Source organism: Ochotona princeps, chromosome X, assembly GCF_030435755.1.
Source record: "Ochotona princeps isolate mOchPri1 chromosome X, mOchPri1.hap1, whole genome shotgun sequence".
Taxonomy (NCBI): Eukaryota; Metazoa; Chordata; class Mammalia; order Lagomorpha; family Ochotonidae; genus Ochotona; species Ochotona princeps.
In genome coordinates, this window is record NC_080865.1 from 38553849 (window position 1) to 38567804 (window position 13956).

Genomic DNA, 13956 nt, shown 5'->3' on the forward strand with positions numbered 1-13956 from the left:
TCTCAAATTTGTGCAATGCTTTGGCCCATTAGGCTACATTTGTTTTCAAGAATTCATTTTCTCAACAAGGTCAAGCTCTTAAAACTTTGGGGGAAGCAACTGGATTGATGTGTTGGAGCTCATGCCTGGAGCTTCAAACCACCAGAGTCTGTTGCTAAGGTTAAGACCATGCAAGGAACTCACCTTGCCTTATGTATTTGGTCACCATTATAGCTGAAATCACTTTGTAATTTCCCCATTGGAAGAGATGCAAGAAGTGATCCTAGCTTGGAGGGGTGAAAAAAATATGTGGGAGTGAATTAGCTTGTATACCCTGTACATACAGGTGTTTGGATTAGAGGTTCTATTTTAATCTTGTTGAGCCTTCTGTTTGTCTAGGATCATCTTTCAGATCAAACCAGCCCACCTTGACTACTTTCGATTTATTTATTTTAAAAGATTATTTATTTTTATTTGAAATGTAGAGTTCACAGAGAGAACTAAAGAGAGAGAGGTCTTCCATCCTCTGGTTCACTACACAGATGGCCACAGCAGTTGGAGCTGAGCCAATCTGGAGCCAGGAGTTTCTTTCTGGATCTCCCACATGAATGCAGGGCCCCCAAGCACTTGACTCATCCTCCTCTGTCTTCCCAGGTCACAAGCAGGGAGTTGGATCGAAAGTGGAGCAGCCAGGACAGTGAACTAATAATGCCCATATGGAATGTTGACATGCAGGCTGAGGATTAGCCTTTTATGCCACCACACTAGCCCCTCAGCTAGGCTTCATGTCCACCAAGTTGGGCTTATACTAACAGTAGATCTTTCATTTTTTTTTAAATAAAAAATTGAGTAGCATGATGGGACATTAGAGGAAGCTAATGCATAATGACTCACAAAACACATACCCAAATCAGAGAAATAGGTGATCATGTAATGAAGAGGTAATTTATATACTTCCTTTCAGCCTATTTAGATCCATTATCCCTGTACTATATTAATAATTTCACTCAGAACTAAAGTTGTTTAGTTATAAGCGATAGCAGCACCCAGACTGAAGCCAGAAGTAGTCAATATGAACTGGTAAGTCTTGGGGAAATGAAAAGACAACTCTTGTGATTTTTAAAAATATTTATGGTATGATATTTTCCTGCCAAGCATTTCTGTTTATTTTGCTGACTACTGTTAGATACCTGTACAGAACTTGAGCAAAAACTGACCTGTCCCAGAAGTCACATGATCATAACTCTTGGCAACTCCTGATTGGCCTATAAGCCATCTGTGTACGTGTTATATACAGCTAAACAATGTTCTTCGAAGTGATAAGCATGCTGATACTTTGTTGCTATGATCTGCCTCAGAGCTTGTCTGGTTTTGGGGTTCAGGTCATAAAATGTCAGATAGAGGCTAAAAACAAGGCTTGTCATTGTGGATTAGGCAACCTTTTGTAGGTGTTCATTTTTTGCCTACCTTAAAGGCACAGGCAAGAGAGAGAGAGAGGAGAGAGAGAGAGAGAGAGAGAGAGAGAGAGAGAGAGAGAAAGATAGATGATGACTGAGTTTATTGGTTCACTACTCAAATGTGTGCAATAGCTGGGGCTGAGCCAGGCTGAAACCAGAACCCTGGAATTCCACTCATATTTTCCCCATGCGTAACAGGGATCCAAACACTTGAGCAAATCTGCTGTGTCCTGGAATTCATTAGCAGGAAGCTGGACCAGAACCGCAGTAGCTGGGCAGACTAAGCCTCTACCTACAATTCCAGCATATATATGTGGGGGAGGGGGTGCCAGTTCGAGTCTTGAATGTGCTGTTTCCCATTCATCTCTCTGCTAATGTGCCTGGAAAATAGCTGAAGATGGCCCAAGTGTTTAGGCTGCTGCCACTCATGTGGAGGCCCAGAAGAAGCTCCAGTCCTCTGGATTTAGCCTGGACCAGCCCTGGCCACTGTGGCCATTTGTGGGAAGAAAAAGAAGATGGAAGGTTCTCTGTCTCTCTTCTTCTTTCTATAACTCTGCCTTTCAAATAAATACAGTTTTTTTTTTTTTTAAGAAAAAAGGTTGAGTAGTAGAAGCTTAATATGGGTGCTCTGATATGGGATGTGGTCATCTCAGGTTGTAGCTTATGCTGCAATGCTATACCACATACCCCTAGGCAAATGGTTTAGATTTACCAGTCACAAGTGAACATTCTAGGTATTTGGGGATTATTATTATTATTATTATTTATAACTTTACCTCTAAATTTAAACTGTTACTTTCTTAATATTTTTGTTATTTTCTTCTCATCCTCTTATGTAGAAAGTGGCAAAGGGAATGAGGAGGCTGAAGTAATCAAGGAAGAAATTAAGGAACAGATGGTCAAAATAATGCAGTTAAGAAGATGTCTAGTTCCAGTGTCCCTACATTTAACTGGTGGATAATGATATGGCTGATTCAGAGGCATATAGGGCTGCACCTGATGGGCAACCCACAACTTCTCATTTTCCCCATTAGAGAGCAATAATAACAAATGACAACATTTTTATTGAAAAGCAGATTTACAGAGAGAAGAAGATACAGGGACAAATATTTTCCACTCACTGGTTCAATCCCTAAGCGGCTGCAACAGATTGAGCTCAGCCGATCTGAAGCCAGGAGCCAGGAGCTTCTTTCAGGTCTCTCATGTGCATGCAGTATTCCAAGGCTTTGGGCTGTCCTCTATTGCTTTCCTAGGCCACAAGCAGGAAGCCAGAAGGTAAGTGGAGCAGCCAGGACATGAACTAGCACTCATTTGAGATTCAGGTGCATGCAAGGTGAGGACTTTAGCTACCAGGCTACTGTGCCAGGCGCAGGGTGAGCAACTTTTAAGGAAGCAAAAAAGAGTGAGGTTGGGGGTAGTGCAGTGACACTATGGTGTAGTAGGTTAAGTCTCTGCCTGTAGCACTGGCATCCCAGATGTGTACCACCTCTGGTCCCAGCTGCCCTGCTTCCAGTCCATCTTTCTGCTAATGTGCCTGGGAAAGCAGCAAAGATAGCCCCAGTCCTTGGGCTCCTGTACCCGCATGGGAGAACTAGAAGAAGCTCCAGACTCCTGGCTTTGGACCAGTTAATCTCCAGCCATTGTGGACATTTGGAGAGTGAACCATCGGATGGAAGAACTCTCTGTCTCTCCTCTCTCCATAAATCTGCATTTAAAATAAAAAATTATGAAAAAGTGAGCCACAATAATGAAGTCACTGTAGTTTGCAGAACTTTCACTTGGTGTGGTTCAACTGTGTCACTTGATTGATAAAGTAATAAGAAAGGGACCTTCTCAAGGTCATTCATTGAATTACTGGAAGTGTTTTTTCTATGGCCCGTCTGTCTTTGCTGTACATTGTGGTGCTTGCTAGCTTTCGTTGGAGTGGTCTAAATTTGTAGTTTTTTTCTTTTTTTCTGGTGATGGGGAGGAAGATTATCCTTCCACACTTCGGGCTAAATAACCGGAGTCTATTTGCAAGGCTAAATTAAAAGAATAATCTGAGTACTCCAGGAAACAGCATAAAATCCCAACCTGTTTTAAATGTGCTTAAAAGAGATCAAAGGAGGGGCATCTTGTTTATGCTTGGCTGTTGAAGGAGGCCCTGTAAGAAGATAGGCGTAGGCAACAAACTGAAAAAACCTCATAGAGAGGCAAGAGCCCCTTTTTCTTGTGAAGGCAGATGCAGCTCAGCTACCTTGGCTAGATCTGGCACATTTGCTGTTCCACATGATACATGGTAGTTACTAAAAAAACAAAACAAAAACAAAAAGCCTATCTCTTCTTCTTCTTGCTGTTAACACTCAGTATTTCTGGCAGATATTCACACTGATTAAATATCAGTTTGGGTGTGGCACTGTTCGGGTAGAAGGCAAAAATAAAGGAGGATGACAAATGGTATGACTCAAACTGTGTGAAGCCTGTGATCAAGTTTTTATTTTTTCTTTTTTTTTTTCTGTGTTGGCACAGCCAGACATTGGTTATGCTCCTTACATGACCCTGACTGTTCTTTGCAGTTGAATACCAACCACTGAGGAAGACTTCATAAAAATAAGTAGGAAACGTCAAGGCAGAGATCCCAAGTGACTGCATGGCATGCGCATCCCTGGGAAGAGTGAGGCATCATGAGAGGCAAAGGCTGAAGCCTAGATGGGGAGAGTCTTCCGAGGCAGTTGCTGCACAGTTGTACCCTGGGTCAGTAGCTTTGGCTCACCCAGGGATCTATTTGAAATGCAATTATCAACCCTAATTTGGGGGCCCAGCAGTCAGAGTTAAAAAAAAAATCCCACTGCTCTAAGTCGTTTACAGAGTGCTCCCTCTGCCTTTTTCATAGGCTCTTGGAGGGTTAATAAAAGCAAACTGGAGACTTAAATATGCCTCAGTATCGACTAATGGTTACTCTAGACCACTTCTTTAACCTCACAGGTCATCATCAGGAAAATTGCAGATATTAATGCTCACATGGGAGATTTCTAGAGCCCTGAGCTCACTAAATGACCCTAGCATGTGCTTTCAATGAGTCTATTTATTTATCTCCTTCTTTTCCTTTCTGCTCCCCCTCCCCCACCCCTGTGTTACTTTCTTCTCTTCCTTCTGTCATTTTTCCCCTGTCAAAATGGCTCACTAAGGGCTGGCATTATGATACAAAAGGATAAGGCAATTCCTGTGAGGCTGGCATTCCATACTGGAGTGATGGTTTGAGCCCCCCTGTTCTGCTTCCAATCCTGCTGTCCTCTGATGTGCCTGGGAAAGCAATGGAGGATGATTCGAGTGTTTGGACTACTGCTACTCATGTGAAATACTTGGATGGAATTTCTGGAGTCTAGCTTTGGCCTGTCCCAGCTCTTGCTTTTACAGCCATTTGGGAGAGTGAACCAGAAGATGGGTTATCTCTTTCTCTATCTTCACCCCTTCCATCTCTGTCACTTTGCCTTTCAAATAAACATACTGCTATTAAAAGGTCCACTAGTCACTCAAAGTTATAGACATATACTTAGAGTTGGTCAGAATTCAGCCTTAAATATCAAACTTCCACTGCCTTTGGAGTAAAATGATCACATTTACAGGTTAAATTCAGGTGCATTATTCTGATAAAAGTTATATGAGGGGCATTTTGAATAAACTCATTTGGAAAACATGTATTAGGAAAAAGTAATGTCGTAAGTCAACATTTTCTGCAGCACAATAAGCTCATTTTTTAAGTCTGTTTCCACAAACTTTTTGAAGTGTCCTTTTTAACACTGTGCAATCAGTGAGACAGGATATTTGAAATTAGGATTATCTTAGAAGATCTAAGTAGAAAGGAATAGGATCTCATTCCATTTTTTATATATGTATCTTTAAGATATGAAGGATTATACTACTGTAATACTATGGAGGAAATCAGTGGGAAAATGGGTTTGAGGAGGGAGGTTAAACCCCAGAGCCTATGGAACTGTATCATAAAATAATAATCAAAAAAGAAAAAAAGTGTTATGGCTCGTTTGCCCACTGTGCTCTTATTCATGTCCAAAAGTATCTTTGGAGTGAAGATGGGAAACACTGTGTGCCCACTCACTGGTAAGTCAGAGTTAGAGCCAAACTTCATTTGCTCCTGCATCATCATGGAATTGAGAAGTTATTTTGTTAGTAGTCGCAAGTTGTATTGTTCAAGATTATTGTCGTACCTTGCTCAAGTGAAAAAAAAAAAAAAGCTCCACCTCCTGGATTTCTGTCAGACTTGTAGAATGAAGGAATGAAGGAGGGGGGTTAGTTGGGAATTAGGGTTTTGATGGAGAACAAGAGGTGTCCAGATCAGTTTGGAAATACGGAATTTAGCTCCTGCTTTAGCCATTCAGAAATACGTTTTTCTTGGCTTTTTTTCTCAAGCTCTCTACCTCTTGATGATGTTGATCAGCTCCTGCTGCTTGAAACTTTTGTCTTTGGCTTTTATATTTAAATCATTGATATCTAAGTGGTGAAGTGAGATCCGTTTAGGACTGTTTCTGTGGCTCCTCTTCTATTCCTCACCTCCCATTGTTGCTATTTTCCAGGTTTCTAGGCTTTATTCATTTACTTATTTGCTTATTTGTTTTTTATTTGTCAAATCCTTCCAGGGCAAAATTTGCTGGTTTTTATTGGACCATTGACTCCCAAAGTTTTATTTGTCTCCCCTGACTTTCTTTGGGCTCCAAACATGCTTTCACATCCTGCTGATCCCACCATACCTAAAATACTCTTTCTGCTTGAAAGGCAGTATTCCCTTGCAATCTACCCTTAAGACTCAATGATCATTTGTGATTCTTTTCCCTCCTCCAAATCAACTGTGATTTCCTCTTTCCCCCAATTGAGATTAAAGGTCTTGTAAACATAGCTGCAACTGACCATTGCAGTCATCTATCCTTCTGCTTCCCTTTCCTAACCATACCCTCTCCCAACTTTACTATTTACTTGTCTTCACATTTCCTATCATCTTCTTTTGGATTTTAGTATTTCTCCTCCTTGCATGCAAGTCCTTTGTAACTATGCCTGCTAAAATTCTGCTTGTTTTCAAAAAAAATTAATTTTATTTATATTTGAAAGGCAGAGTTATGGGGAAGAGGGGCAGAGAGAGATCTTCCATTATTTGGTTCACTCCCCAAATAGCACAAGGGCTGGAGCTGAGTTGATCTGAAGCCAGGAGCCAGGTGCTTCTTCTGGGTCTCCTTCATGGGTACAGGAGCAGAAGGACTTGGGCCATCCTCCACTACTTTCCTGGGCCATAAGCAGGAAGTCGGATGGGAAGTAGAGCAGCTGAGACACAAACTGACACCTGTATGCAATGCCAGCACTGGTAGTGGAGGATTAGCGTACTACACCATGTCCTGACCCCTAACAGTCATTAATTTTAAGTAGTCCCTGACAACAAACTTGTCAGTTGGTTTGTTGATTTGTGACTATTGAGTTCTGAATTGGCCTTATCCAGAGTAAAGTTATGCTGTCTAACATTAGACCCCAGCCATGTCAGTAGGACAAAACGAGGACAAGAGTGAGATATTTTCTGCTGGGGAAAGGTAAGCAGAGTCCCTAAAAAGAAGGCTACGAAGTAAAATGGGAAAGGCAATGGAATCGGTCATATCTGGTCTTGGGAAACCTAAAACAGCATCACAATGTCCTGAGGAGAGGACTGGTAATTGATGCAGAGATTCTCCTCTGACCCCTGATACATGGTTGTGAATATAGATTGAAACTACAAGGGCTCATGGGGCTATATGTTCTCATTGAGCTCTAGCAACACCAATTTGGAGCCCATCTTTGGCAGGAGGTTTATTTTATTGAGGGCAGTGACAAGCAACTCTCCCCTTCTAATGAGGCCATGAAGTTGATTTAATACCCTTGGAAGGAATCAAATTCAACATAAAAATGAGAATCTTCAGAAGAGGGTTAGCAGTGACTAAAGGCAGATATCTAAATTCCCTTTAGGGATTTTTGTGAATAAGATCTGTCTGGTTAATGTTCTTAAGGCTGGAGTTTTGTATATCCAGTATAGCTGAGTGGTAGACATTAGTGTCATGATTTGATATGTGTAAGAGCATATGTAATAAAAAGAGACCTGATTTCATAGTTTATTAATTGTGTTATTGGTTAAAGGGCCAGGCCACTTCTTTGAGGCTGACTTTTTCATATTTAAAATGAGTGAGACCTAGCTCATTCAGTAAGGATAAAGTGATGCACTAAATGTGGAAAGCAGTGAACAAACAGTAATGCATGAAATATTTGAAAGGTGATATTATGAAAAAACCCAGCAATCTCTTTTGTGTCCACATTGAGATAGTTTCCTTATGCATTCCCTGCTGTAGAAAGCATGAAAACCAGACTTCTGAACAATTACAAAGTGTAAAGATCAGTGTGTGTGTTTGCGTGTCTACATATGTGTCCTGGCTTCTGCATTCATTTTGTGACCACAGGGTTAATTTGCTGGATGATAGCTATAGCATAGATCTATGATTAGAGATGCACATTCCTGGGTGCAATGCGGTAGCCTAGTGCCTAAAGTCCTTGTCCTGTGTGCATCAGGATCCCATACAGGCACCGGTTCATGTCCCAGCTATTCTGCTATTCTACTTCCCATCCAGCTCCCCGCTTGTGATCTGTGAAAGCAGTAGAGGGTGGCCAAAAGGCTTGGGACCCTGCGCCTGCATGGGAAAACCGGAAGAAGCTCCTGGCTCCTGGCTTTGAATTGGCTCAGCTCCGGCTGTTGCAGCCACTTGGGGAATGAATCAGTGGATGAAAGATCCTTCTTTCTGTCCTTCTCTCTGTAATTCTGACTTTCCAATTTTAAAAACTCTTAAAATAAAGATGCATTCCATATACTTTTCTTTTGATTTTGCTCTTACAAAACTTGGGTAGCCAATCCTTCCCCAAAGCAGGCTGATGGAAAAGCTCACTTCTAGAAGACAAATGTTTCCATTCAATGTTGAGGAGAGAATGCTTAGTATTTTAATTCACAGGTCTCATGTTCTGCATTCTGGAATCAATTTCTCTAAATTCTGAGAAAACTGATGGCCCCTACAGGTTGGGAGGAAAAGAAAAATAACACAACATATCACCCTTCCGCATCCTTATCGTTTTGTTTAGATGAGTGTTATGAATGTGTGTTTGTATGCATGCATGCATGTGCACATGTACCCATCTTCCTGATTTGGTATGGATCCCAGTCCTGTTGACCATGAAATACTAATGACCGTTCATAGCCCTGCTTTGTTGAGTAATCCTAGGCTCATCTCTTGATTCTTTGTTGCTTAATTTGGCTGTCTATAAAATCCAGAAGTCAAACCAGACCCCTCTGTATCTCACAGGGTTGTAGAAATAATTGAACGAATCTGTGCCAAAAGCATCTGTGCACAAGGCATCATAGAAAACCATATTCTTTCATATTCATGGCCTCTCCAGATGGCATCATGTGTGGGTGAGAGCAGGAGGCTGCAGGACTGGGGTCCATTGTGTGTGAGTAATGACATGGGAGGGGGTGCAGTGGGGTTAAATAATATATTATCCACCCTCAATTGGACAGTTCCAAGAAGGAGGAAAGGGAGAGGAGCACAAGAACTAAAAGCAAATAAATTCAAGCCTCATTTTAGCCAGTGGTATCAGCCATGAAACACCAGATTGAGACAGAAGCTTGTTTTCTTGTCTGGGGGAGAAATTCATGAGTAGGAATAAAAACATGAGGCTTGTTTAGTCCATATTCATACTTCGGATCATACCATACACTAGTTAATTGAGAGTTCACAGTACTGTTTGTCTTGTGATCCAGCAGAGCTTGTGCTCCAGTGTCGTGCCCTTCTGCCTCTCCCCTCACCACTAGAGTATGTGAGGTTTGCAATAAGTAGTGGAACTCTGTGGGAGGGGGAAGGGACAAATGAGGTAGCCAGCTATATGGACTGAACACATTCTCATTTTGTCTCCTAAGCTGATCACTGGAGATTCCATCGTTAGTGCTGAGGCAGTATGGGATCACGTCACCATGGCCAACCGGGAGTTGGCTTTTAAGGCTGGCGACGTCATCAAAGTCTTGGATGCTTCCAACAAGGATTGGTGGTGGGGCCAGATCGACGATGAGGAGGGATGGTTTCCTGCCAGCTTTGTGAGGGTGAGTGTCAGCCTTCACTCTCCTCTTCTGTCTCTTTAGCTGCTTACCCTTGTGTTTGGTTTTTACCATCCTCTCTTCTCCTGCTTATTCTTGGTGTTTTTCCTGAATACTTTTCTTTTTTCCCCCTCTTCCATTCTTCTCCGCTTCCCTTCTGCCTCCTTTCTTTCCCTCCCCCTTTACCTTTCCATTTTATTTTTCTTTTCTTTACCAGGACCTGAGGTACTGTCACCCTTCTCATTTCTAGTCTTTTTTCCTTTGTCTCTTGTTTGTTTTAATAATCACTTCTCCCAAACTCCCACTTTTGGACAAATCACTTCTCTTATCTGGGCCTTAATTTCCTTTTCTGGAATTGACCTTGATGGTTTTGAAGATCTTTTAACTGTATATTGCTGTGAAATATTCTGTTTCTAATATATCTTCTTTCTTTGTCCTGCCATTTTTTATCCTTTCTTCTTTTAGATCTTTCCTATCTATTGCTCTGCTTTCCCCTATTCTGGTCTTTTCCCCTCTCCTCTCCTGTCCTCTTCTCTGCTTCTGTTGCCTCATTTTTCTCATTTAGGGAAGTATGAACACCCCCTATGAATTGTCACAGGATTGTCTTCAATTGTAATATAAGGGTGTGGGTCCCCTGCCCTATATGGAGTAGAGCTTATTGACTGAACTTTTTGCAGGAAAGCCAAGTAGCTGATATCTAAATATATGCTGGGGATGGGCCGCATACAGCCTATAGACTTACAAAGTTTTAGCCTATTTGACATTTTACCCTGAAGATTTACTGATCCTTATTATTATTATTTTTTTTTTTTTAAAAAAAGCACTCTTGTGAGGAGACTTCCAGCAGTTTCTGCTTCCTTGGGATCACTAGTTAGCAAGGTGCTGTGAGAAAAAAGAACATTGCACAGGGATGCCCTAACTCTTGGCCTTCCTTCCCATAAGCTGAAATCAGTTGTTTGAGTTCTGGTTTTCCCCCATCTGCAAAGTTGTGTTGAAAATTCTTTAATGCCAGGGGATATCACAGCAAATCAAATAAAATACATGAGCACTCCCACATAAAAGTGTGTTATGACCAGTATCCTTACTATGGTTTATCATTTTTTGTTAGTTTCCCTATAAAATAAGATCGAAGTGGGATTTGGGCTCTTAGAAAATAAAGGTCTTAAGACTGGAATTATGGTAGTGTGATACGAAGGAAGGAGCAGAAAATTTGGAAGGCAGATAACCTGAGGTGCAGCTTTTCTACCTCCTAAATGCTGGAATTTTTAAGATTTTTAAACTTTTTCTAAGCGTTGATTTCCTTACCTGAAGAACTGAGATTGCACATTTGCTGTAAGAATTGACTGATGATATATGTAAGTAAGATGTCTAGCATGTTACTTGACACCTGCTAGGTACTTGGCAAATGGTAATATTTTATCATCATCATCATCATCACAAGTTCATTATCATTACTACATTATTCATTCCAAGATAGTTTATGTTTTAAGGCTGACCAGTGGGGTTAAAGAGTTCTTTGTGGATCTTGAAACTCAGAAAGCACTATTACTTAATTGAGATGATTTAAATGTGGTTATGTCTCAGAAGCAGGGAGTAGACAAAATGACCTCTCATACACTTCTATCTCGAGAGTTTTCTGATGAATTAGCCAATTGTTTCTTCTGTGCTTATGAAGCATCTCCCATCTTCAAATGCTACCTGTGTTTTAGCTCAGTTTTGTTGATTGAAAAATCAGTCCCTTGGCACATCAATAACCACAGGTCTTCAGGTCTAACATGAGGACCTAGACAGACACAACTTACGCCTTTTGTGCTAACAGACCTGGCTTTAGAAAGAAGAATTAAGCCACACCCAGTATCAGTATCATATAATTCTAAATGCATTTCACTTTCAGGGAGAGGTCTCTTTTATGATAAACAGTAAATCAAGGGAAAGGCTCAAACAAACAGAAAAGGCAAATCACAGATTATCAGTGAGTGAGCATTAATGCTGTTAATTCAATCCACAAATATAATTTAAACTTTTGTAGTGGCCACACTAAAAAGGTAAAGATATACAGGTAAAATCAATTTTCACATATTTTAAATTAACTCAATATTTGCCAAATAGTGCCATAAAAATGATTACAATAAGTTATCAATTTTAAATAGTTCAACAGATATAATTTTACTTTGCAAAAGTGATCCAGGAGTTCATGTTCTTTCTTAGAAACTGGTCAGATTAATGGAATTAAAAGTTATAGAACCTCTTTCTGCATATTATTTAGCCATTTGTACATTCAGCTGCTTTCATGAGCTGTTTCCTCTCTGGGAGCTGAGGGCAGATGGCTGTGTCTACATAGTGAATGCCACCTCTGTGGTAGGTCAGCTTTTACCCGCTGCACCTTAATTCCAAGCCAGTCAGGTGTTTTCCCTTTGTCACTTTTCACACTAAAGAAGTTTTTGTCATTAGTTTGGATTTTGGTCTTGGGAGAATTTGCCTACTGGTTGAGGATATGCTGTGTACAAGGACAAATGACAACATGTTACTATTTTTGGGAGATGAGACTTACTTGTCAGAGTTAAAATGCTGTCAGTAGCTGGTTATACACTTTACTCATTTCTCCACATAACATATTTCTCTAGGTTGGGGCTTGCCTGGAGTTCAGGAGATGAAGGAATGTCCTAAAAAGTTCATTACTTGCATTTGTTCAGATCGGGTATCGCAGAAATCCAACTTCTGTCCTGAATATTGATTTGCTTTTGTTTATACTAGTGAAAGCAGCTGAGATAAGTGTTTTACCTATATGAAACACTAGACTCAGAATAGATTTAGAATTGGAAGGTCTCATTTTAAACAAAAGATTTATTTCTGTAGTTGAAAGGAAGAGAAAGCAAGAGAGATCTTCCCACCGGTTCACTTCCGAAATGGATACAATGGCCAGGATGACCAGGCTAGGAGCTCCTTCCTTGAGCTTTGAATTTCTTATATGAAAAATTGAGATTGTATAAAGATTATCATAAGGACTGAATGAACATATATGTAAGAAAGGTTCAGAGAATGTTGAATCCAGTTGTTTCATGGCACAGATCATATTGTAGGCTTCTTAGGAGTTCTCAAGTTGAAAACACCTTTGAGTGTCATGTATGTAATCTCCCATGCTCCAGACAGAACCATAGTTAACACACCCTGAATTTTAGAAAACCTGTCTGACAAGCAAGCCCAGACTTCTTTCTCATTTCCAGCTGTTCATCCTGATGATGTGGTCTAAGCCAATTTATTGGGACATGTTACATCTTGTACTAGGAAGAATTTTTAAGAGTTGGTGCTAACAGGAAACACTCTGACTTGTTCCCTTGTTGACCCACAGCATGAAATTTGTGACATAGTTGGCTGCCTAAATTGAACTGTTATTTGGTTCTGGGGCAAGTTTATCTCTGTGTAGATAATCCCTGGATTTATTTGGGTGTAATCTTAGGCTTCCTTATTATTACGTGTTAAATTCTGTGGTGGCCTGATGGCTTGAAGAGAGGATGACTCTTTGGAAAATGCAAAAGTTTAGAAAAGAATTACTTTGCTTTTTCTGTCTGTGGTTATCATTACCAGTCAGGCTGAAAACTGTTCATCTTTTTTTTCTCCACATGATTTATTGCTACTAGTAGTGTTATTAGTATCTTATTGACAGTGTTTAATAGGCCCAAACAAAAATGATTGTCTATCACTCTGCAGCAGCCACCTCTTTGAGCTGGGTAGATAAGTGCTGAGACTATCAGGCATCTTGAGGGCTATATTTCAAGGGACTTTGCCTACCTTTTTAGAGGGTAACCAGAGAAATAATACTCAGGTGTGGGTGGTTTTCAGAAGTGAGTCTTCTTGAAAGAGCATTTATTTATAAATGCTTCATACTGCATGAGTTAATCAATGTTTCATGATTTAATTCTGTTCCTAGGTCCCTCAGGTTGGCACAAAGTAGCATTTTTCTGAAAGACTTGGAAAGTTGGTAGGCACTCCTGTGTATGAACCATGGGACAGAGGTTCAAGGGTTAGAGCTTAGACTTCATTTGCACCAGTGCTGTCAGAAATCCATCCAATGAGAAAGTCTGACAATCCCATTATTTTTCAGACATTCCATATTTCTCCCAGTGGACATCAAGGCCTACATGATGGGTTGTATTGATCACTTGAGGGTATCATTCTTCAAGGTTCCAACTGCTTTCCCTTTTCTTAACCAGCACAGGCACTTGGATTCAGTGAGAACTGTCAGTAGCTCATTTCTGCCTTTTAGAGAAACCAAGGAGTAGGCAGATGATGCTAAAATAGGAGGAACGGCATATATATGGGCTTTGGGCAGAAGAATTTTTCACATCTATTGAGGCCTTTCTTGGAAGTGTGCCTTTT

General features: G+C 40.6%; 1 protein-coding gene across 10 annotated transcripts in view; it reads left to right on the forward strand.

Moving 5' to 3' along the window:
- ARHGEF9 (Cdc42 guanine nucleotide exchange factor 9) overlaps positions 1-13956 on the forward strand; it is a 312355-nt gene that overhangs the window by 192917 nt on the left and 105482 nt on the right. For 6 of the 10 annotated variants that reach the window (XM_058658589.1, XM_058658588.1, XM_036497941.2 and 3 more), the window contains one exon: positions 9406-9585. The exons of the other annotated variants lie outside the window; for them this stretch is intronic. In XM_058658589.1, the coding sequence (XP_058514572.1) occupies positions 9406-9585 (180 nt within the window). The remainder of the gene's footprint in view (positions 1-9405; positions 9586-13956) is intronic. 10 annotated transcript variants of the gene reach the window in all.